The following is a 27411-nucleotide window of genomic DNA, read 5'->3' on the forward strand; positions in this document are numbered from 1 at the left end:
TTGCCGGCGAAATTACGTCTCTCCGACCAATCAGATTCGTAATTTGGGATCTCTCAGTTTCGCTACGTACAAGTAACTGAACAGAAACTGTTTAGCACGGCTAAGATGGTGACTAAGTTTGGTGGCGTGCCTTGTACTAGCTACAGCTAATCTACTCCTATTTCTACTTCTAGCTACAGCATGCACACTTTAGCACTTTTCTAGCCACTAAAAGTTCCTTCCACTTCGCTAATATGTCACAATAAACACACTATTGTTTATGCACACGGAAAAGGTAAGTTGTCCCGTAACACACGCATCTTACCAATATAATGATACTGATCACTTCCTAACCTTTTTTGACTATCCGTAGACTACACGCAGTACAGTCAGATAGACTTATACGATATTAACTGTGGAAAATGTAGAAGCAGCACTTTGCGACCATTTCATTACTGCCAGAAGTGGCTACAGCTTAATTATTGCTTAGACCCTATTTAATCAATTTACAATTTTGATACGAATCTTTAGAATCGATATTCTCCGTTTGCTACTCTAAACAATTATATTTAAAATAAATGCGCTACCACCTAGCGAGTATCGAAATAAATGTACGCAAATTGCTTTCCATAAAGCAGTATATGTAGAAAAATAAAACATGCTTATATCACTGAAAATATTGATATTACATAAAAATAAGTACCGGATTCATGTTCAGGGGGTCAAAATCTCTGGCGCTGGTCACTGGCGCAAATCCCAGGGGGAACGAGGGGACATGTCCCCCCAATCTTGGACCTGGGGGACTGTCCCCCCCAATAATCTGACTTAAAAAGTGCTTTTTGGGATAAGTGCTATGATTTGTGTCCAACTGCCGCAAAGGAATGTAAGAAGAAATTGATTTATCTTGGCTGTTTAAAAAGAATGTTATTCTGTAGTATTTCAAACTGAACTTCCTGCTGTAGTGCGTTTAGTAGTCTCATCAATATGTATTAACTCCACTTCCGCTACTTGGGCACAAATTGCAATAAATGTCAGAGGAGGATATGCCCCTCTCCTCATGCTGGAAAGTTGTCTCAGCTGTAGGTACGGGCAAAAATTCCGGGGAAATGGTGAGACGTCCCCCCCTAACATTGGAACTGGAGGCTCTCCCAATAATCCGATTTGAAAAGTGCTTTTTGTAGATAAGTGTGATGATTTGTATCCGACTGCCACAAAGGAAAGTGAGATGAAATTTGTTTCTCTTGGCTTTTACATTTTTAATGAAAATGAAGGCGTGCGACTGTGCGTGACGTAACCTGATGTGAAATCTTATCTCCTCCTCTCCCCTAGGCCCTAGCACACGAAGAGTATACAGACTGTCCAATGTCAGTAGAACCCATCTTTTCAGTAAATGCGCATTTCATCTATTTGTAGTATCAGCCTAGGCATCATGCTTCGTAAGCTAACTAACTTTATAGCCTATGGAACCCGGAGGTTCAATGCCGCGTTCACAAAAGCTCTCTACTGACTTCTATCCTTAGCCAACTGGATCCAGTTTCTATTTTGTATTCCTATTTTTGAGAGATCCATCTTAATATTGTCTTCCCATCTGCGCCTAGGTCTTCCTAATGGTCGGCTTCCGATTGGTCTTACCACTAACACTTTGAAAGCAATCCCACTTTCTTCTATCCTGGCTATATGTCCTGCCCACCTAAGCCTCCTAGACTTGATTGACCCGAACAATGTTTGGTAAGCCGTATAATTTATGTAGTTCCTCGTTATGAAGTTTCCGCTATTCCCGTTCCTCTTGGGTCCGAATATTCGTCTCAGGATCTTGTTCTCAAATACTTTCAGTCTATGTTCTTCCCTCAGAGTAAGCGACCATGTTTCGCAAGCATACAGAACAACAGGTATGATTAACGTATTATATATTTTAAGCTTCAAATTCCTCGACAGAATTGGCGACAAGAGATTTTGAACTGAATAATAAAACGAATTCCCTGTATTTAGTCGACATTTAATTTCTTCGTGAATATGATTTTCGTCTGTTAATATTGATCCTATATATTTGAAAGTATCCTCTTTATCAAAAGTATTTAATATTTTAACGCATTCATAATTTGCCGTATTACGGTCACGACGAACTTCCATATATTTAATTTTCTCGGCATTTACTTCTAAACCCTTGTCCCTGCAAGCGTTTAATAAGACCTCTACATTTCTTTATATTGTTCTCCTATCATCCCCTATTAAATTTACGTCATCGACGTAAGCATAACCTGGTGAACGCCATTCAGCTCTAGGCCCTGGTTGCTATCTTTGATTTTCCTTATAGCGTATTCCAGCACAAAGTTGAATAATAATGGCGACAACGCATCTCCTTGTTTCAGGCCATTTTCGACGTGAAAGCTCGTGGACAAAAAGTTTCCTTCCCGAACTTTACTTTGAGATCCATTTAAACATGCCATAATTGATCCGATTAACTTTATCGGTACTCCAAATTCTGTAAAAAAGTTGTATAATGTTTCTCACCTAACCGAGTCGCACGCCTTTCTAAAATCAGTAAATAGTTGATGTACCGGGCTACTGTGTTCCCACATCTTTTCGAGTATTTGGCGAATGGTAAATATTTAGTCGATAGCTGATCGATTTCGTCTAAATCCACACTGATAATCTCCAATAATTTCATCTGCGTATGGGGTCAATCTTGCAAATAGAATGTTTGAAAGGGTTTTATAGGATTTTGACAGAAGAGAAATGTCTCGATAATTATTACAATTAGTTTTGTCGCCTTTCTTGTGGATTGGGACAATGATTGATTCTTTTTACTCTTGTGGCAATTCTTCCTTGTTGTAGATAAGGAGAATGAGTTTGTGTATCTTGTTCCACATTTTTTCGCCTCCAGCTAAACTTAACTCAGCCGAAATTTCGTTTAGCCGAAGATTTATGTTTCTTTAATTTATTTATAGCGATTTCTACTTCTATTTGGTTGAGTTCTGGAACATACGGTTCTGCGGTGTGTATCTCCCTTTCTCCACGCACATTAGTTTTTGGCTGCGTGTTAAGCAAATCGTCAAAGAAATCTTTCCATCTATTTGAAATGCTATCTGTGTCACTGAGAACTGTTCCATCAGCTTTTTATAACATAAGCACAAGGTTGATAGCCTTTCTTAAATTTGTTGATCCCTTTATACTACAACGACTCACCAAAGGTAGTCGTCAACCCTGGTTCGGCTAATAATATAAGTAAATCTTTAGTGGCAATAATTGTTTACACCTTAAAATATCTTCTGTAATTATATTCACTAGTATTATCACCTTTTCTATTGAAATTACAATTCCATGATAAGTGTTAGATAATTTATTCGTTGATTCTCTTTTAACGTATATTCACACAAACTGTCTTGCTATCATATATGTTAATTATGTATCTATAAACAACTACATAGCAACCAACTATACAATAATAATGTATATTTCTTACATCTTCAAAACATTCTTCTTTTTTATTTTTAAGTAACATTATATCAGGTATAGTGCTTGTGTAGAAGCACTTTCTGCCCAAGATACAGGTAATTATCGACCTATACAAAGTATCTCGTTGTATAAAATGTCGCCCGATGATGGGACTGAATATAAAAGTTACAAGGTAGCTTGACTTTTATATTTAAGAACCACTGGTCCGTTTATAATAATGGTATTATATTAATTATGTCCTTTACATTTTGATCGCCCCTCGTGTATAACTTTATTAAATTTCCTTCATATAAATACATTTATAATAAGTCTTTTATTTCATTAATATTCATCTTTTATTATAAAAACGTCGTCGCTTATTAATATAATCAACGAAGGGTGCGAAGTCAAAAACGTAAGAAATAATTTCATTTTAAAACTCATTACAATGATCAACAGTTTCAATCATTATTAAAAACGGTGATATTAACAATGTTTGATCTTTCTAGGGCGCATTATATAACAACTACGTTAGATGATATTTTTAATGTATACATCGTATCAATAAGGCATCAGAATACAGAAGAATCTTATTCGAGTAACATATAAGGTGGCGCATGTAGACAGTCGTCGGATAATTAGCTTAATAGAATGAACCTTATACTTAACATAATCTTTGACAAATTAAGTTTCAACACAAATCAACATAATATAAATAACCTTTGCTTTTAATCAATTATGAAGCGAATTATAATTCTTCACATTAACAAGAAAGAATTAAAATCATTTGAAAATTATCATTTGTTGAAACAAACGTGATAAAGTATCTAAAAGTCATAAGGGTTGTTTTCATTATTGACATTAACACATAAATTTGAAGATAAATGTTCATAAGAATCTATAACTGATATGGGTTTAACCCTTACTACATCAACTGCAGTCAGTTTAAATTCGTACTTGCATATGATTCTAATAAAGTACATTGTACTGCACAATCGTGATTATGTTCCGCATTATTTTGTACATGAATTGCGTCATCGTTTTGATTTTGATACGAAGTGCCATCTCTTGAATTACGATTACGTCTATCCAAGTAGTTTACTGTATTTCTGGAATTTCGCCATGTATTTTGACTGTTTTTGAGTCTACTTCGATTAAGTGATCTGACATAATTATTGTCACGATTGGTTAGGTTAGGTGGATTCCCAACATATCTTTGCCTATTTTGATCGTTCTGATTGTTTAAATTTGCTCGATTTAGGTTATGTTCCGTATTGTTCACATTACGGATATTTAGATTACGAACAGGTACAAGGTGATCTGAATTGTTTTTAATTTTACCTACTCCCGCTTGATGATTCAGTGCCTGGTATTGAGTTTCATAACATTGGACAAGCATTAATAAGTGATTAAAACTCATGCATTGCGTAGAAAACAGGATTTGTTGTAATTTAAACGGTAGTAGATTTCGAATAGATGCAATCACTCTAGATTCCGATTGCAACGGATTTACGACTTTTAATTCGTTATACGTATTTACAACAAAATCAACAACAGATTTGTGCAAGCGAGGATTAAAAGGTTGGTTTCTAATCGTGGCATCTCTGTTTGCAAGTAAAAAGTCGTTTTCGTAATTTGCAATCAACGCGGCTTTGAATTCCTCATATGTATTGACGTGATCTCGTACTGCTTTAAACCATAAAGAACATGGTGGGAGTAATAAATGAGGGATTAGTTTCATATATTGCGATTTATCTATACACATTATACTGCACTCATCATGAAATTATTCTAGGAAAGAAGTAGCATTTTCATTACATTTACCACTAAACTTACTCATAGCACGTATTTCGCTCATCTTTACACTTAACTTTACATTCCTTTCACCATTTCGTGTTCGCGTTGAGTGACAATTTCTACCTACTGCGTTATGCGTGGTTCCACCATCTCTTTTCCGCCCATCTGTATTCCTTGGATGAATTCTTTCCAAAATAATGTGCTCATCGGATGGATTACTTGAAGAGGAGATAACGTAAGGTCCACGTTGATCTGCTGCGGGTGAATGCAAGGTCATCTCTGGTGAACAAGGGAACTCCAAACGATCATTAACCATGTTGTTGTGGTATGCGTTGTCCTTAATCTGTAACGTCCTAATTTCCTCTTGTAAGGTAGATATCAATTGAGTATTTGCACGTATTTGGTTAGAATTATCTGTGACCTGAATCTTTTGCTGACGAACAGAAGATTCTATTACTTCCAAATCCTTTTTTACACAATTGACTTCTTGGATTACATGGTTGTAATTATCCTGGCAATCTTCTGATAATCTTTTTAGCTTTTCATCAAACTGTAATGTGATGTCTCTCACCGCCTGGATAACAGATTGTTTCGTCTCTTCTGATTTTTGATCTATTTGCTCTAATCTTCTACTCAATTCTTCTGACTTTCGCTCTATGTGCTCTAATCCTTTACTCAATTCTTCTGACTTTTGCTCTATGTGCTCTAATCCTTTACTCAATTCTTCTGACTTTTGCTCTATGTGCTCTAATCCTTTACTCAATTCTTCTGACTTTTGCTGGACCGTTTGTTTTAATTCGTTGGACATCTGAGCCAAATTTTGTTTCATGGCTTGTTCCTGTCGCTGTAATGCCATTAAAATTTTGTCTTCTAATGTCAACATTTCAGGTGTAATGGGAGCTAAATTTTGCTCGTTGTTAACACTGTCAACAGATTCATTCTCTACTATCTCACCGATCATAATTTTTCTTGTGATTACTCTGCCACTTCTGAGAATAGTTGAGCTCGTAGTCATGAATCTTCTTACTGAGGTAAATTCACCCTTACTTTAGACTTCGGGATATGAATTTACAAGAATCCCGGGTGAGGTAAACCAAAAATTTTACAACGACTCACCAAAGGTAGTCGTCAACCCTGGTTCGGCTAATAATATAAGTAAATCTTTAGTGGCAATAATTGTTTACACCTTAAAATATCTTCTGTAATTATATTCACTAGTATTATCACCTTTTCTATTGAAATTACAATTCCATGATAAGTGTTAGATAATTTATTCGTTGATTCTCTTTTAACGTATATTCACACAAACTGTCTTGCTATCATATATGTTAATTATGTATCTATAAACAACTACATAGCAACCAACTATACAATAATAATGTATATTTCTTACATCTTCAAAACATTCTTCTTTTTTTATTTTTAAGTAACATTATATCAGGTATAGTGCTTGTGTAGAAGCACTTTCTGCCCAAGATACAGGTAATTATCGACCTATACAAGGTATCTCGTTGTAATACATGTCCCGATTGTTTTTATTTTTACTATTATCTTCAAGTTCCTAAATTTTACCTTTAAAAAAATCGCGTTGTTCTAAGAGTTTTGGAAGTTTCCCGCCTGATGTCTACGAAATTTTGTGTAGGTATTCGGATTTTGTAGCCAACGTAATTTTGCCTTTTTCCTCTTCTCTGCGGTGTGAATCATGATTTGTTCCTACATATTTCCGCGTGTCCCAAATTATCTTTTCAGAGAGGATCCTTCGTAAGCAAAGAATAGAATTCAATTGTTGGATTTTTTTCTCCATAATCTTAAGGTTACATCTGTTAACTAAAGAGTATATAACATGCGTCAGATTTCTGTAACGATTCCTGTAATGTTATAGAGATTATCATCATTTTGCTCAAAGAGTGTTGTTGCGTCATACATAATTGATATTCTTTCTTCATAGTTTTGGGGAAGTCATTATTTATATTATTATATCATTATAAAACAATTTTAACGTGGATCTTTGTAGATGCCTTATTAGAAACATACCAATTATAAATATGCATGTATTCAGATTTCAGAATGTGTTCACGGCAGTGATGTGTGATACCGATATGACTACTACTTCATCTACATCGCCTAATATATAATATTCTCTACAACGGTTGATCAGATTCATTTACCGTAATAGGAGATTCATCTCCCTTCTCTAGAATAAGCCTCAAATCTGCCCACCTCTCAATGTTGAAGATAACCAATGGCGTATTTAGGATTTTGTTTTGAGGGGCCATGCCCAATACAATGAAGGAAATGGGCAATTGCCCACCTGAGTCTGAGAATTAAATATATTTTAATTTATGCATAACTTGAAGTTATAATGGCAAGAATTGCAGTCTGATAAATCCTATATGATATGATACAAAAATTTAGGAGTGAATCCAACGCTTTATTCTATTCATACAAGAAAAAGGAAGCATCCTCTTGGCCTTCTTAATTTCCCGGGCTAATTATTCCCCCGTTTTGATTTTCTTTAATTCAAACATTTCCTTCTTTTAAAAATAACTAAACGATATATTTTTTTCCTTTGTTATAATAAAGTCCTGTCATGTTGATATCCGCGCAAGTTGGTGTGGAACGCCAGTTTCGCTTATCAACTCCTCTTAGTTTTGGTGTAACTGATGACGGCCGACTTGAATCACAACTGACAACGGTCGATAAAATATGATAGGCGAAATGAAAGAAAGTAACGTCAAGGAAAAGAAACAGAAAAGTAGAAAGGAGGAAAGAAAGGACAAAAGGACCCAATTCTTACATGGAATGAAATTTGACAAATACAGTATTATTTCTGAACAAAGAGGATAAGAATATGGAAAATCAATGACATTCTTAGAAATGGTAAGAAGGATTATTGTTGTACGTGGAATACGAAAAACTAACAAATTTATTTCGGGGGTAGCTTGAGTCCGATAGCCTCGTAAATACACCACTGAAGACAATTCTGCTCCCTCGATCCTTCACAGCATTGTTTTTCAACTTCATAAATATTTTGAACATCGCCTATACATACATACACACACACACACACACACACACACACATATATATATATATATATATATATATATATATATATATATATATATATATATATATATATATATATATATATATATATATATATATATATATAATATGGGAACGGATGGGAACGGTCTTATCCGTTCCCCCCAATGTTGAAGACAGATTTGCGCCGATGACTTCCACTAGAATTTTGTGTTACATTTATTGATAGTTTAGCCCCCTTCCTCACCGATCTTCTTAATGAATATCGCACACGTTTTGTTTTCGAGCAGACTTTTAGAACGGGCATTAGCTACTGTTTTGGTCCCCAAACGTTCATCAGCAGCTTGTCTTGTAAGAGGCCCGTAAGTCTCTTATGCAGGCCTAAAATTATTAATTCGTCTAAAGATTAGAAAGAAAACATATCTTGAGAAGCTGTTAAGTTTTTACCAATACGGGCTTGGACACCATAACCCTCCTTACAAGGCCTTATCAAATCTCAGAGATACTATTTCGTTTCATGAATCTGCCAATCCTACTTCGGTAGCAATTTTATCAACGGATTATTCCAATCTTTGACAGTATAAATTATAATAATCTTTTCCAAGTTTTAGCGAGATATGGATTTGGTGACTTTTTTTTTATTTTATCAAAGAAGTATATTCGAACCGAATTACAAACTTGAAGTTAAAGGTGGCTAAAGTGCTCTCATCTCTGTTCGTAATGATATTTAACAAGGAAACATCTATGTCTAGTATTTTATTCAATTTGTTTTTAGCGCCACTCCTATACGCAGCACACTAGCTGATCCCTGGGGTTTCTTTGTATAACAACGATCCAGAGGTGTAGAGCCTCTAGTCGTACAGAGATGATACACATTATTTATTATGCAATGAAGCAGATCTGGAATATATAAAGGACGTAATAACCTATATCTAAACGCCTCTGGGGGACAACTTAATAAAGCAAAATATACTATTATACATATACATCAAAATATCAGTTTCTATATAGCAGTGCATTTGATACTGATCCATCTATCGAAACATTTGTTATTGCATGGTTCCCTAATTTACAACAGATTATCACAAAAACTTATAATGTCACAACTTATGAAACCTGACATCTTTTATTCACATAAATAACGTTGTGTCATGTTGCTCAGGTGTTTTTTTTTTAACCAAAGTCTATGTATAAGTCTAAACAACAGGCGTACTTGTTCATATAGAATAGTAAAACATTACACGTGGCTCAAATCCAACTGCAGTTGCTTGTAACAACAGGAGATGTGATGTATTAGATATTGGAGTGCAATCACGTATTCTTCTCGTGAATCGAAGCTGTCTTCTGGTACGTTCATACCTCAATTGTATCGCTGATGCGGATTTCAACGTCTGCTTTCAATGTCTTGTGCTATCAATTCCTATCTCTTTTTGGGCGATTAAATTCTCTCACAACCACGATGTTGTCCTTGACATATTGTATGCAATAGCAGCTCAACAACAGATCGAAACTAGGTCGATTAAGAAGCTTTATTGGCAATATCTATCTATGCGCGTATTTACATGTTGCGCCACATAATGGTCCATGTGCCATACAAAATGAGTCAAATATGAAAAACATCGCTGCTAAGCTTTTACCCACGAACAAAAAAAAGAATATATGGTATTTTATTATTAATTATGCACATGGAAAACCCAATAGTTATTAAGTTACGAATTACATATACTAATGTATGTCACAGCTGTAATTAGATAGTCACTCTTGAACATAGATTCCATAACTATCTAGACATACAAGCTATTTGGAAGAGTTTTAGCACTGTACTGTACGTAGTAGAATATGTCATCTTTCACCCAATGATTTTACTGTAAATTATATAATCTTATTTCCAGATTTTCATTTGTTTCTTAGTTGCTAACATTGTGCTGTAACCTGGCTTACTGTACAAACTATAATGTTTATTCTTGTAACACCACGACTTACCTGTTCAAATATATGAAATGTATTTAACATATAAAGTTAAGAAGCTCTCTTCTGTTTGTAAACGTAAATAATTTGCCAACTACTTTTCGGCAACTCCCCTCACAATTGTGTAAGTATTAAAAAATGAACTGAAGAAGCGAAATCTATTTGACTACTGCATTTGAGCTTCAGTGAGGTTGTGTAGTATATCTATCTTTCTGTAAATTTCTTATATTTCCACGTAAATAAAGGAGAAACTGATCTAGTAATTAGCATGTGAATGCAGTCCCGGCTTCGATTCACCATGGAGATCACTAAAATTTTACTTTCATTAATCATCTGTCTCTTTTAGTCTAAAGGACAAAACCGTGGAACTCATTTTTCATTAATGTTCATTTCCTTTTTAAATGTAATAATGACAAACACAATTCTGCCCTCTCTCCTTTCTTCTCACTAAATCTAATTTTCTTTCTCCCTTGATGAGTGCGTTGGTGTGTTTCAAAATATTGCACTTAAAGGTAACTACAAAGTCTGTGAGAGTATAAATGTGCTGTAACTATAGTAAAGGTAAGTTATATGTTGTTCTTATAGGAGATCGTTAAAATTTAACCAAGCGAGCTGTAAAACTTGTTGTGTAGAATATAAGATATACTGCTGAACGCAAACCGTGTTTTGTTAAGTCTTTTTGCTAGTATATGATCAAAACCACTGCATTATTTTTAACATGAACAGACAAATTAACATAAAACTATATTTGAAATAGTCAATACTAGTTTAAAGAGGATATTAGAAATAATTAAGAATGTTTCAAAGGTAAGCAAATGTTTTAAAATACTAAGGAATTCGAGGACTCTTGATCTCTTGTTACATTTTCATTAGTTTATTTTATTTTTTATTCATTTTCAGAGTATTGGTGATAGGTTGTTTGTGAAATCAATACAAGAAGCAGCAAAATTGCAAGCTGCTGTAAGTAAACATCCTGTCTATTATTATCTATTTGACTTTCGAGGAGAACATAGTGAATCGGAGACACTGAGTGAAGGATCTCAGAAAAATTTCGGTAAGTGATAGGAATAATGAATTGTGACTTATTTTAAGCCCAGTTCGATTTTTCACAGTTCGATTTTTCTTTGTAAAATATTTTTTTAAAACATATTTTTTTAAAATATTGAATTAATCCAATGGGACCCTGATTATAATCGTTTCTGTTCGTAAGTTATAATCCATTTTATATTTACGTTTCAGGAATTTATTTTAAGGCATAATTGAGATAATAGGAAATGCAAATACCGAAATACTTCATACAATAGTATAGGAAGGAACAGAAGCAGTCTCACAAATCGACTATTAAACACTGTAATGATATGCCGAAGTTCTCATATTCATCTGAATGGGGAAGATACAAGGCAAAATACATACGTGACATGAAAAAAAAAAGAAAGAAAGAAAGAAAGAAAAGAAAAAAGAAAACTTTGGAAGGAAATAGATATCCTCTATAGTCATTGCAATTTTATCTTTCCTTAATATCTGATTTAAAAGAGCAGCACTTGGGACAGCAGTAGCTCAGCGGTAGAGCACTCACTTCTGGCGCATAGGAACTTGCGTTCAAGTAGCTTTTGGTGGACAAACACAGTGTGTGTAGGTTTCTTTAGAGTTCTTCCATTTCCTCCCACTTTCGACATTTGATCATTATTATTGGACTTGAGTATTGGATCGAGAAACGAGAAGAAGTGCGTTTGTTTTGCTTCTGAAAAGGAGCTCGGCAGTTCGAGAAAAAGTGTGTTTCGTGTGCAATGTGTGGGACTGTAGTATGTGTGAATGTTTGGTGAGTATTATTTAAAAAACCGGTGTAAATTGGACAAGTGGTTCATGAGTTATAAAAGAAAAACAGTAATATTAATTTGTGATACAAAACACTGAAAGGCAATTACACGTATCATTTAAAGGACGAAGAAGTTTAAAAAGCAAAAACCTCAGTGTCATCATTTCCGGACTTGATATTCATTCATAACATGTGGCTGTATGGACAATGTATAGGTGAGTAATTATTAACCCTTTGGGCATTGTGGTAGGACTGGTTAGCATAACCACTCAGGCGCTTCTCCATATATGTAATAAGACTCATAAGAAAACATTTAATCTTAAGGTACAGGCGTCATATATGTAAGTAAAAGTAGGCAACCCTTCATACGTGAGTGTATTGGGGGTTATCCGTAATTTTTCAGGGGACAATTTCGGTTTTTCGCGGCAACCGCGTGGTATGTTAAGATGATGCAACGTAGCCCGCCCTTGAGTAGGAAGAGCTCGCATGCCAAGAAACAGGCAAAGGAGGATACCCAAATGGCGACATCAGCAAACCCAGTGTCTATGACCAAGTCAGACGACGAAGATGCTCGTAAAAGAAGCAGAGAAGAAAGCTCTCCGGAAATTCAAACAACAAAGAAACCAACCATGGAAACATATGGCTTTGACACCATAGATCAATACGAAGCAGAGCTGGACTACCTAGATAATTTACTAGACTGGAAGAAAGTTGGAACAGGGAAACTGGAACGCTTAAAAAGGAGAATGGTCGTTTGGGTTAAGGACCATGAAGAGCTGGAAGGGAAACTTTCCCAAATGGAAAAAATCAACGAAAATCTTCAATCAAAATACGAAGAAAATTTAAAGAAAAGTTAATGATGGAAACAGAAATGATGTCTGGGCAAAAAGGATCAAGACTGGAGGACAAAAAACAAATAGAAGATCTTCAAAAGGTTATTGCAATACAAAATACTGAAATAGAAGACCTTAAAAAGGAGAAATTAGAAATAAGATCCATAGAGATAAGCACTATGACAGGATGGAAAAAGAAATCGAAGAAAAGACCAAGAAGCTGAGGACATTGGAGCAAAATTATGCTGATTTGGAGAAGGAAAATCATAAGCTTCAAAAGAAGATAAAAGATAATGCACAGGGAGAGAGAATAGCTACTTTAAAATTGGAGAGACAACCGGATGAAACAAAAATATCTCAAGAAATGGAATACCTCACGAAAAAACTGGACGAGTTCCAAAGCAGTAGAATGGAAGTAGACCAAAGCGGAATGATTATAAGACAACCAACATGGTCAGAAATTGTGAAACAGGATAGAACTATTACAGAAAAAGAAAAACAAATCATGCAGGTGGCAGCAAAAACTAAGCCGGCTATAATCAATCGACCTAAAGAAGGTGAGACAACGAAGGAAACAGCAAGAAGATTAACGGAAACATTCGATCCCAGGAAAGACAAATTAAAAATAACTGGCGTAAGAACGACTAGGGATCTCGTCGTACTCGAAACAGCAACTAAAGAAGATCTACAGAAAATTACAACAAAAGAAGAAATTAAGAATAACTTTAATTTTGAGGAAAGTAGAAAAAAGAATCCCCTAATGATCATTTACGGGGTCCCGTCTGATCTGAAAGATCAAAAATAATAGAAACACTAATAGAAAAAATTTTGAAGACAATCTCCAAGAGGAAGCCAAATCCATCAAACCAAGATTCAGAACTGGAAAGAAAAACAACAAAGATGCCACTTAGTTATAGAAGTATCTCCCTTAATAAGGAAACACCTAATAAACTACGATAAGGTATATATCGACTACGAATCGCATAAGGTTAAGGACTTTTTGGTAGTACCAAAATGTTACATCTGCCAAAAGTTCGGGCATGTTGCAAAATACTGCAATAATAAGGAAAAACAGCGATGTCGGCATTGCGGTAGTCTACGCCACAAAGGAGATGAATGTGATAAAAAAGATAAAAAGTATATGTTCCGTGCAAACTGCGGCACAAGATTTGCCAGACTCCCAATAGTGAAGAATGTGTATCTTACAGGGTAGCCAGGGAGAGGATTATTAGTAAAATCAATTATGGATAAAAAACAAAATTCATAAACAAACAATCAGGAAGAATAAATCACCAAGTAAGAAATAAAGGGATAAAAGAAGACCGGAACAATTCTTAGAAAGGAAAAGGAAAGGAACAACAAGTACTAAAGATAAAATAGTACAAACAGAACCTCAAGTGGAGGACAATCAAGGTAATAACGAATTTTCTACCCTCTTGGAAAATAGACTTAAAAAATAGATATAAGAAAAATAAAACTGAAAAATTGGACAATATCCCAAAAATAGAAGAATCGTTTAAAATAGGCAACGAGCAACCTTTTCAACCAAATAGAGAGAACAACATACAAGACAATGCAGTTTCTTCTACCACTACAAAATTCCTAGGAGATGGTCCAATCATATTAGGCCCTAGACCTTTATATGAAAATATGGATCACAAGTATAAATTAGCGAAATTGGAGGATAGACAAATTTTAACAATAGCTTTTAGGCAAATTGTGAGGGATTTGCACGAAAAAGGTAGAACGATAACATATCCATCTCTTGAGGAAGCAGAAAGGATGGAATTGAGAATCTACGATCTTCCAGCTAATGGCTGGGAACTTATCGATTTGGTGAATGAAGTTTATGAAAGGCGAGGGATCTATTGGAGTATAGAAAATGTATATAAACAGCTAGTAAACGCACATGGCAGGGTCTACTTTGATTTCAGCAAATCAGGTAGGGAGGCAATAGTTCATACGAGGTATGCATAGTCATAAAAAAATTATAAAAGTATTGCAAAACAATGCTCAGCGATCAAAAATCGCCACAATGGAACTCAGGAGATAGGCAGAAATAAATGAAGTGGATATCGTAGTTATCCAAGAACCTTATTTAGCTAAAAACAAACTTACAACTTTTCCAGCATCTTCAAGGATTTTAATAGGAGGAAATGAATCAAAAGTAGCAATTGCTGTATTGAATAATGAAATTGAGGTACTCAAAATTGACCAGTATTGTGATAATTGGTTGATTTGTGTCGAAATTAAATACAATGGAAGGAGCTTTTGGCTTTTAAATTCATATTTTCAATTCTGCATGAGCACTCAAATTTTTATTGATAAAATACAGGAAATTATTTAACAAAACCCAAATAACGAGTATATATTAACCATGGACGCTAATGTTAAATCTGTTCTTTGGGGTCCAATGAAACTGACAATAAAGGTGAATTGATAGAGGATTTTATAAACCAAAATGGATTAGTTATATTGAACAGGGGTAATAAGCTAACTTTCGTGGGTCCCATGGGTTCATCCCATATTGATATATCACTATGCTCTCCACAATTAGAGATATGGATAAAAAATTTGAGGATAGAGTAACCACCAGTGACCATGAAGTAATCACATTTGAGATAGCAAATGAATCAAACGAAGAGCAAATTAAGAAGAAATATAATATAAATAAAATCGATTGGACCAAATTTGAGAAAAACTTAGAATTACCTGAAATAAGCAATTTTGAAGATATGAATGGATTGGTATCCTTAATTGAAGAAAATACAAAAAAAGCAATAGAGGCTTCTACTCCAGATTTGGTTCCTAAAAAAACATATGATGGTTTTTGGTCACCAAAATTAGATCGCTTAAAAAAATTAGTCAAAGCCAAACGGAAAAGTTATCAATCAACCTGGTCTACAGTCTTGAAAAGAAGAAGATTAAATGAATATAGAGAAATCAAACTAAAATACACAGAGGAAATATTAAAGGCCAAGAAAATAAGTTGGGAATATTTTTTAAAAAAAGAACTTAGAAATGGATCCGTGGGGATTCCCATATAAACTTGCTATGCAAAAATTAATCCTCTGACCCTATCAACGTTAAAAAATGAAGATGGCTCATTTACTACTACTAGAGAGGACACATTATCGAAATTAAGCAATAAGTTTTTTCCCAAAGATAATCAGGAAGACGATATGGAAGAACAGAAAGAATTAAGAAGCAAATATTTGCAACCCACCGCATTGGCAGCAGAGGAAGATATTGAACTAACGGACAACGAGGAAGTTGAAACAATAATTAATAAACTAAAAACTAAAAAAGCTCCAGGTATAGTAAATGAGATCTACAAAAATAAAAGGATATTTGGACTCCATATCTAACAAAATTGTTCAACACCCTACTTAAGAAACAGGTATTTCCCTCGTTGTGGAAAGAATCGAAATTGCTAATTTTGTTAAAAAGTCAGGATAAAGATTTAACAGAAGTGAGTTCTTACCGTCTAATCTGCCTTTTGAGAAACATCTCAAAATTATTTGAAAGGATAATAGCAAATAGAATTCGAAAGCATAGGAATATCGAAGATGATAGTTTACAATATGGTTTCAGAAAGGATAAATCGACGGAAGATGCCTTAAATGCATTTGTGTATCAAGTTAAGGAAAGTAGCATGGAAAGAAAATATGCACTAGCCCTGTTTTTTGACATAGAAGGAGCGTTTGATAACTTATGGACGCCATCTCTCATTGAAAGGTTAAAAGAGCTAAATTTATCACAATATTTAGTAAATATAGTTAGGGATTACTTCTTGAATAGACAGATCATCATCCATGAGAACCTGGGAAATATCAGATTTACTGCACAAAAGGGATGTCCGCAAGGATCGATCTTAGGACCATTGATGTGGGATTTGGAATTCCAGCCATGTTTAGAAAGACTAAACCAATTAGAGGAAACTGAACGAGTAATTGCTTTTGCTGATGACTTGGCTGTAATAATCTCAGCAAACTCTAGAATAGAATTGGAAAGAAAATCAGCACGAATTATAAACGAATTACTTGATTGGTGTGGAAAGTCTAAGCTAAAAATCTCTGAGAGAAAAACGAAATACATGACTTTTGGAAGTAAATTATTAAGAGGACCAATAATTAAAATAGGCAACAGTAAGATCGAGAGGGTATCAGTATTTAAATATTTAGGGATTATGATAGACGATAAACTGAATTTTGGAGAGCATATTAATTATGTTACTCAAAAGGGTCATAAAGTAACTAATAAACTCATTTCATTGGCTCAAACAAATTATAGGCTACCGAGAAAATTAATTAAAACTTATCAGGAGGTAATCCTAAGCGCCTCGATGAACTATGCTTCCAGTGTGTGGGCACATCGATTATTAGAGAATAACTCCTTAAAAGCAAAAATAAATCGCCCGCAAAGAAATCTTTTAATTCGGCTCGGTGGTGCCTTCAACACGACACCGCACAGCGCACTGAGTATTTTGATGGGTTTCAAACCAATGTATTTAACAGTAATCCAGAGAGCGGCAACGTATTGGTATAAAAAAGGAAATTTAAATAAAACGAAAGAACTTTTAGGGACCAAAGCACAAAAACTCGATGAAATAGAAAGATAAATTCAACACAAATAGATACAGGACTGGCAAGTAGATAAAACATCAAGAAGATTATTCACGTTTATTCCAGACGTTGGGACGCGACTCAAATGGAATTACTTCAACCCCAACAAAGGACTAATTCATTTCCTAACAGGACATGGTCCCTTTCCAACCCATCTCTATAGAATCAACAAAAAAGAACATGATAGCTGTGAATGTGGAGAACAAGGGACACTTGAACACAGTGTTCTGTGGTGCCCGTTCCTGGAGGAGTACTTGCGAATTCGTGACCAAATTAGACAGAAAGATATTAAAGCTATTTTTAAGATGAAGAGGATTATAGAATCCCGGCACATGTAGCAGAGGAATACTCAGAAATATGCAGAAAAGCATTTTACAGAGAAAACACAAACTAAATGGACATAAAATATGGAAAATAGAATGAATGAGGATTCCTCCCTCCTGGACCGAAGGAAACTTCTGGAAGCGCTGGATCTCCGCACCCCCAGGAAGGAGGTTGAGTGATGGTGTGTGAGTGCCTAGAGCATTCTCGGTCTTTGACTGGTAAGGAACTGCGGATGCTCTGCGAGTGTGTATGTGATGTGATGGTGATGGAATGAGTGTTAAATCTAAAGCCGTGGGAATAAATATACACTAATACGTAATAGAAACAATCATATAAAATAATATCGCAAATTTTGACATGAAGACTCGGAAATAGAGCATCATCTCGAAGCCGCTTCGCGATTCGGTTACGATAGCGTGCGACTTTCGGTCCGTGTGTACGCGGCGGCGGGACACAACTGACCAGGGCTCGCACTAAGTGCTCTGAGTGGGTCCTGGGCCTCATGTTGATACTCACGGTCCGTTTCTGATGTGTAGGACGAACCGAGATCAATGAATAATACAGCTACATTAACAAATACAGCCATAATCATAATTTTAAAAAAATCAGTGAACGAACTTCATCGATATGACACTTAAGTGCATTATAGAAAAGTGATGTGTTAGTGGAGTGATGTGCAGTGTAGTGTTAGTGAAGTGATGTGTATATAGTGATTATTAACCACACAGGGGAAACCATGACATAGAAGAGGAACACACATACAGGTGAAAATCATTAGGTGAGAAACCAAGATTAGGAAGAGAATAAGCAATAAGCAGACACCGAAATTAACAGAATAGGATAACAGGAATTTTTTCGTGTTATTTAATAAACTCTTGAAATCAATAAGACGAAAATAGAAAATGTAGGTTTTGGAAATATTAAACAATTGTCAACTTACTATGACAATTAGGTAGCAGATAGATAGCAATCAAATTTTGTTAAAAAAATACGATAATAAAATTAGGTAGGAATTAGGTAGTAATTTAATTCTTGTTTAGTTAGTAAATATTGATTAAATAGCTCAAGTCCTTTTGTTTTTCTTTTTGTTTTGAAATTTTGTTTAGCTTGTTTCTTTGTTCATTGTTATTGGATGTTGAGTGTTGTGGTCTCGTCCTTCCCACCCTTTTCCTTGTTCCCTTTCTTCTTTCCAATTATTGCAAATAAAGGATGATGAAAAAAGGCTAAAGAAAAATAAAATGCGATGATGATAGCCCGTTTCGGTTAAAATCTTCAGATGCCGAAACTGAAGAGGCGGATCTGAGCATTAAAAAAAAAAAAAAAAAAAAAAAAGATCATTATTATACATCTCATCATTACCGTTTTAGAGAGGCGTATCTAGGGTTGGGGAAGTAGGTTCCGTGCCATGGGCGCTACCAACGAAGGGGCGCAAATGGCATGACGTACCCGAAAACAATACCACCTAAACTTCACTTCAATGCTTGCTAGTGTGGTCGGTGCCATAATCTACTCCAGCGTTTCCCAACCTTTTTCAACTTGCGGCACACTACGGGTGTAACTTGAATTCTCGCGGCACACTCATAGATATTATTATTAGGGTAAAGGTACCAAATATGGAATACTTTTTGTTTCTTCTTTATTTCTCAGAAACGTGTATTCCAGAATAAAAACATTATACATCATAATACTTGTGGTACCTTTGCAAAACAAAATGCAGGTATTAGAGTTTGTTCCACATTATTGATTTTTTACAATATTGCAAAATTGAAAGAAACTCAATTTCCCATATTAGGCACACCCCGCTCCTAATATGAAACACTACCTGTTCTTAAAATGGAATACTAGAACAAAATACGTGCATCTGCCTACAATGCGACACTTGGATAATTCGAGCATGGGCAATAAATTCGAGCAATTTATTTGCTTATTTAAGAAATAAATTTATTTATTACTTCAAGAAAAGGAGCAAAGGCCCAACTCCGAGATCACATCGGCCCTTAAGATAAGTCTACGAATTGGAAAGGACTCGATCCTAACCTCAGGGAAAGAACCACCTGACATACGCCTGATAGGACTGAGGAAAACCACAGAAACTTCACTCAGGATGGGTGGTCTAAGCAGGGATCGTGCCCATGCTCGAATTATCCAAATGTTGCGTTGCAGGTATTATAGCCTATATATCATATTTGGAAGGTCTATAAGACAAGTGCATATAAAATTACATAACATTCTTAAGATAATTAAAATATGAAACAGCAGAAATACCAGAATTTTACGTAGTACAAAGATAATTATCGAACTTGACTTGACTTATTCATTATTAGGTCTATGTTTGTAAATTACTGTAATAGGCTATAATATCTACTTATTTTAACTTTTGGAGTAGCTATAATATCTTTTAACTTTGAATAAACATGTTTACTAGCTACAACCAATAATAAAAATAATAGAACGAAACATTCGGGGAATCAAACTACGTGCGACAAACAAAGTAAAAAAAAACTATATAAAATAAAAATTTCAAAAATATTGGATTAGCGTGTCTTAAGGCGTCTAAATTTTGATTCCAATTTTACTTTGCAGAACAATGGCCACAAACATATTCTTCTCCACCTTTCACGGGAGACATTTCGTGGGATTACCTTTTACAAACTGGGTACTTTAACCAATCTCCCTCCCCTGCACTGAGCGAATACAATTTACCACAATGTCCGCTTTCCTCATCATCGTCAACATCATCAGTAGGATCACTTAAACTGTCACTACTTTCGTTCAAGTCACTCACTGATTCTTCGGATTAACTATCTAATTTGTAGTTGTGTGAAGTCCTTTTTTTGGGCTGTTTTGTTGGGTGGGGCTTAGAAAGCTAATCATCTTTTAAATTACTTGCAATGATGAGGTAAAGGCCCGTTGTGATGAATTAGAGGCAGCTTCTAAAACGTTTTTGTGCGGAATGCTCGTAAGTACTTTTGCCCACCTTGCTTTCGACTACGTGTGCTGCGATGCTGCGGCTGTAGTTGTGGTAACGGACTCACTACTTCAATCGGTACTGTCGTGCTGTACTCTTCACTTAACACTGTATACGACACGGCAGTTGAGACATTTGAACAAATAATTAATCTGTGAAAGTTTTATTTGAATTGGTTTATGTGCTCAGGAGTTATTGCGAGACACACAGACACACACAAACAGATACCCACATACAGGGTGCCCATAAAGTCTGGGCAAATAGGGAATTCTAGTATTTTTTTTATTTTTCCAGATTGAATGATGACTGACTAAAGAAGAACGAGTCGAGTTGGTACTCTTAAGTGGATGAAACGGATGATCGTATCGCAAACATCCGCAAGACTTTAACCTTCGACACCCTCATTTTCAACCTATTTGTTTTTACTGCCTTCGGGAAATTAATCACCAAGTTTAAAGAAACAGGCAGTATGTTGGACAAACCCCGTTCCGTGCTAGGACCTTTTTTCTTTGATGAATATATAACCAGTGAGACTTATCTAAACATGATGAGAGACAAACTGATGTTTCAAATTGAGCGTTTGAGTGAGGGACTTCCAGACTGGTTTCAGCAGGATGGGGCCCCTGCCCATTTTGCTGCAGCTGTTAGAGATTGGTTGAATGACAATTTCCCTCACTGGATTGGGAGAAGAGGTCATGTGAAGTGGTCCCCTCGTTCGCCAGACCTTTCTCCACTTGTTTTATTTTTCTGGGATATGCTGAAAGAGAAAGTTTATTCGATGAAGATTAGAAATTTAAATCACCTGACAGAAGGCATTACCAATCGGTGTGCTGAAATCGACGGCAATTCAGACCTATTCCATCGAGTTCACCTTAATCTTGCAAAGCGCATCAAATTATGCATTGAACAGGGCGGAAATAAGGTAGAAAATATTATTCATTAGCATTAAATTGACTAAATTGTGCTTTCCCCATGTATCCAGACTTTATGGACACCCTGTAGACAGACAACACAAATGCCAAACGTTTTAACTAGGAGACTTCTCTGATGCTCGGTCTAAAACAATGTCAGGTCTATTATAACTTACAATTCAGTTATTCTTCTTCACTTCTACTTCACATACGTATGAACCTATTTAGGAATATTCCATATTAGGATTCTGCTGGTATTCCATATTAGGAAAATTGCCATTTCGGATAGTTATCTTCCTACACACGCTTACGTGATTCTCTGTATACTGAATCTTTATGCCTTTATGGTACACTATATATCTAATCTAAATATCACAAACTCAACAATAATATATGCCTCTTTGTGTATATTCAGCAGCCTGGAAATGTACGTCCGAAAAACTCAAGTTCTACAAAAAACTATTCTGCAACAAAAGGAAATGTTATGTTATCGTTCGGTAGCAAACCACTCATGCGCAGACGGAGGCTGACACAGTGCACAAGTTTACGTAAAGTCTATTCGGTGGCAGCACATAGCAGACAAAATAGACTGGTATTTCATATTAGGAACGTATTCCATATATGGCGCACCCACCCTATTATTATTATTATTATTATTATTATTATTATTATTATTATTATTATTATTATTATTATTATTATTATTATTATTATTATTATTATTATTTGCAAATATAAAATACCATGGTATTTTTTTTCTGTGATTACTGATCTCTTTCTCACAGAGATGAAAGCTCGATCACTGTTTTTTCCCGTGGTAATTCATTATGCTTATTTTTTATTCTAATTTTAAAATAGAAAACAATTGCAATGAAATATAGGACTCAAATTTTTTAAAATACGCTTTCTTTTTCGAAAACTGTATCCAACCTTTCACTAAGAACGAAGATCACTAAATAACGAACGAACAAACAAATGTCTTGTACTTTTAACTTTGCTGTTTTAACCAAAACCTGTGCATATTATTGCAATCACACAGCTTGCGATGTGCCGAAGTCAAAACACATCTGTTGAACAAAATGTTGTTCTGTCATTCACGTGCGAATGAGTGTTCTACGAACGTTCTCTTGATGCGTACCGTACAAGTGCTTCCATTTCTCGGTGTTAGTATGACTCAATTCAAGCGTAATATAGCAGCTAACCGTGAAAATGTGTAGGAGCCGAAATACTGTCTGCTACACAGTAATAGATGTAGAATAATATATTACAATTACAGTAATTTTTTCCATGGTAGAAATTCATACTAATGTGAAATACAAAAGTATACATTTTTTCCCTATGTCTTGCAATTTGGTTGCTATAGAATTAATAATTTTGTTTCGATTTCCTCGCGGCACACCAGCGGTCCATTCGCGGCACACCGGTTGGGAAACACTGATCTACTCAATTGTCAGGTTTTCCTGTTGTATCCTTTATAAGATTACTCTTTAGATTCAATTTACCTCCTGCTTTGACTTATTTTAATTTGGCGACGTTGATTATATTAACTGAAAGGTACTATCTGTCGTACTCTGAAACTCCACATGCCGCGCTGATAGCAACTTGTCTAATCTTGTTTTTACTGGAGTCATAACAGACCTTCAAAAGGATCTTATTTTCTTTAGCATAATTTGTTTTTTTTCTTTCGCGTTCCTTTCTTCCATTTACCTTTTACCTCTGTATCTACTTTTATTTAAAATATAACAAACACGTTATTGTTATCCCTGAAGCGTTGTCAGCATGTGCAACATAGAGTGGCACTTCCTTTCAGTGACAACACCAGCTTTAGAGTATGGCTTCTCGAGAATGCGTTTCCGATGTGTTACTTCCCCCCCCCCCCCGTCCCAAGCGAACGTGACCTAGGTGGTTACTCGGTAATTTTATTTTCACCAGAGTTATAAATCTTACTGTGAGCCAGTCAGTGTTTTCATGTCCTTTTCCTATGTAACCCTATTGTGTTACATAGATTTTTCTGTGATTAGCTAATTTTTCGGAATTTCCTTGTATTTTTGTGAATTTTCTTTTGTTATACACTCACATACCTTCTAATAGTAGAGTTCCAATACTCTGCATAAAGCATTTTCCAAGCAGCTGTTTCTTACAAAAATCCCCTTGCCAGACAATACGTCTTTCCTTTTTTCCTTTCTTTAGACATCTTTTACTAATTCCGAAACAGCAGGCGGTCTATTGTTTCAAAATGCACCAAATATGCTGGAGCCAACGTATTCTGCTAGTTTTTATTACTTTCGGGTTTCCAGTGCATTGTGATTAGCCATCCACATTTAAATACATGATCAGCGTATTCCAAGAGTACGCATGAGCCACAAAAACGCGTTACGAACGCATGGAATAGCCATATACTTAATATCTTGGGGTGAAAGCCGAGGGGCAGAGACACTTTTGAGGGGTAGCTATTGTTTTTTTTATACCCAAGATAATAGTTTTATATTACTTAACCCACATTACAATATAAGATGTTTGGGGTCACACAGGGACAGGGGCCCCAAAATTTAATCGTGCTGCTCAAGTGAAAGATCAACACAAACTGCTTGATATGTTATATAACAAATAATATCATTTTTTGCCTCTTTCGTTTTTCAGGTGTAGCTCATACAGATGATCGGCGCTATATTATCAACATACCTGATATGCTACCCCGTATTAAACTGACTGGACCTGAAAAAGAAATGTCAAACTTCTTTCGCAGTGTTTGGACTAACTTTGCCAAAACAGGGTAAGATGACTGAATGAATTCATAGTTAAAACCTGGCGTTAGCTATTGTTAACCTGGATTGTTATTTTTTTATGTAGACAATGTAGATTATCATCCTGACTAAGATTAAGAAAGTTTACTAGTTGAGTGCATCTATTTTGACGTACAAATAATTAAATTATTTGAATAACTTTATAAATTTTTGGTTATATACTCTATAATAACAAACTTCCTTGGATAGAAACTGTTAATTATTTCAAATTATGACAATTTTACGGGCCCTAAACTATGACAAATATCTATAATTACTATGATAAGATACATTACTGGATTATCATTGAAACAATTACTAGAATTCAGTCTATTTCTTTAATATTTAAGCCGAATAATGAATTAAAATAGCGTCTATTTTATAAACAAAATGGGATCAAAATAGAATATCCAAGAAATAATATTCCATCTTCAATGAGAAAAGCAAAAAGCTAATACTCATCGCAAAAGGTATATAGCAGAATTTCTTCTACATGTAACAGGTAGCGCTTTCGGAAGAATCTTCTTCCATCTTCGGCCTGTTAAATACTCAAAAAGGATTTAAAAACATGAAGCAACAGTAAAAAAAAAAAAAAAAAAAAAAAAAAAAAAAAAAAAAAAAAAATGGTTAAAGGGTTAAGTTACGTAGAAAACAAATCTTCTGTCAAACACTAAACACATGGGAATAGACACTCAGTGTCATCGTACACTGCTGTTCACTGTTTTCTTTTCTCGCTTTCCAAATGGCGAAAGTATGTAGTGAAAAGATTAGTCCAAATGATATTTATTTCTCCTTATCCAAATTAAGTATGGGTCTGTCTTTATGGATATAATATGATTCTTTAATTTTTCGTTCCATTGCTGTTTTGCTTTTTCAATTAAACATGACTCCGCGATATGATGGTTATAATCTCCAAGATGCGTTGCAGAGCAGACAGGGTTGCGAGACTTCGAGATACGAAAGTGTTCAGTTATTCTAGTGCAAATATTCCTTTTTGTTTGACCTATGTACACTTTATCACACTAACATTTCACCCGAAAAACGCCACTGCTTTATAAAGGGTCACTAAAAATGCCTTAAAATTAGTTATGTAGGCCTACATGATTTTTTTTTGCAAAAATTTGCGATATTGCAATTTTTTGAATAAAAATTAATTACGCTTATATCAATTATGTGCGAATTCTCATTGCTTATCATAAATTAACCTAAAAACACATCTGTTGCAGTACTTTTACGACAACAGTGTTGCCAGGGGTCACGTTTCTGTCAAAAAAACACCCATTTTACGGACTTGTATTAAATAGCCTTTTTATATGGCAACACTGCATCAACCTTGTCACATTTTCGCACTAATGGATAACTGTTGATGCATATACACATATACACATGTGTATATGTATATACACGGGAATTCACATATACACAGGAATTCACCCGCAGGAAACCAGTTTTCTGAAACTGAATATTGATTTTCTTGATTTTGCACGTTTTTTATTTTACACTTACGGTAATTTCTTTCGTTACTACACAAAAACGTTAGAAGTTCCAGCATTGGTCATGATCTTGATAATATCTAAATAGAACATGCTTACATTTGTTTCAATTCTCAGGTCTTTAACATCCTTAGATCAAAAAATATAGGCAATCAAACTTTGGGTTGCGCAACTTTACGGTATCTCTCTCTCTCTCTCTCTCTCTCTCTATATATATATATATATATATTATATAATATATATATATATATATATATATATATAATATATATATATATATATATATATATATATATATATATATATGAATGACCAAAGCAGGTGAAAGGGAGAAAATTTGACAATTGAAAATTAGTTTTCCACAAGTATAAGAGACGGTGATTAGGATGCGCACGAGTCGAGTCGAGTCGAGATTTAAGCCTGTCTCGACTCGACTCGAGAAAATGTTGTCTCGACTCGTGTCTCGACTCGAAAATATGTCTCTGTCTCGACTCGTGTCTCGACTCGACAGTTTCTGTCTCGAATCGACTCGAATTCGAGTCGAGACGTCTCGAAATTCGAGTCGAGACAAAATATACGAGTTAAAAAACATAAAATTAAGCAAAATTATGTTGTATTCGCTTCAGCTCAGTTCATAGATAACAATGGATGACTATCCTAATAAACTTCAGAAATGTGGGGCAGTTGCCTCCCTTGCCCCCCTCTAAGTTACGTCTATGCATGGCTGCTCACTTGAATTAGTTTCAAAACTGTTTCTGAGTAAGTACTTCCTTCAAAATAATATTAAAAATTATAGAAAGAATATCGAGACATTCGAGTCGAGTCGAGATTTTTACGAGCAGTCTCGACTCGAGTCGTGTCTCGACTCGAAAATTCGAGTCGAGAAATACGTGTCTCGACTCGTCTCGAATTTTACAGAGTGTGTCTCGACTCGAATCTCGACTCGAATTTCGAGTCGAGTCGAGTCAAGATTCGGACTTGTCTCGACTCGTGCGCATCCCTAACGGTGATAGTGCTTGCTGCTTTTATGTCTATTGTTAGCAATATAAAAACAGATTGGCGCTATTAAGTTCTCCCATTTCCTAAATTTCAAGACATTTGGTAGTTTGTCTAGAGCATCGTTTCCTAGCCTTTTTCAACTTGCGGCACACTACGGATGTAACTTGAATTATCGCGGCACACTCATAAATATCATGATTACTATTTGTAAATAGAAAATACTGTGGTAATTTTTTTCTGTGATTACTGATCTTCTTACAGAGAAGAAAACTCGACCATTTGTTTTCCCCGTGGCAAATCATTATGCTTATTTTTGTTCCAATTTAAAACAGATAACAACTGCAATGAATTATTGGATTCAGGTTTTTAAAAATACACTTTCTGTTTCGAAAACTGTATCCAACCTTTCACTAAGAAGGAAGATCACTAAAT

The 27411-nt window shown here is 35.1% G+C and overlaps 1 protein-coding gene across 1 annotated transcript in view; it reads left to right on the top strand.

Moving 5' to 3' along the window:
- Positions 1–11486, top strand: part of LOC145661565 (venom carboxylesterase-6-like) — a 143338-nt gene extending 131852 nt beyond the window's left edge. Inside the window, exons 8-9 of the mRNA XM_081726883.1 lie at positions 11128–11281; positions 11467–11486. Of these exons, the coding sequence (XP_081583009.1) occupies positions 11128–11281; positions 11467–11486 (174 nt within the window). The remainder of the gene's footprint in view (positions 1–11127; positions 11282–11466) is intronic.
- Positions 11487–27411: the final 15925 nt, after the last annotated feature.

This window comes from Thermobia domestica, chromosome 10, assembly GCF_964235325.1.
Source record: "Thermobia domestica chromosome 10, izTheDome1.hap1.1, whole genome shotgun sequence".
In the NCBI taxonomy this organism is placed as follows: domain Eukaryota; kingdom Metazoa; phylum Arthropoda; class Insecta; order Zygentoma; family Lepismatidae; genus Thermobia; species Thermobia domestica.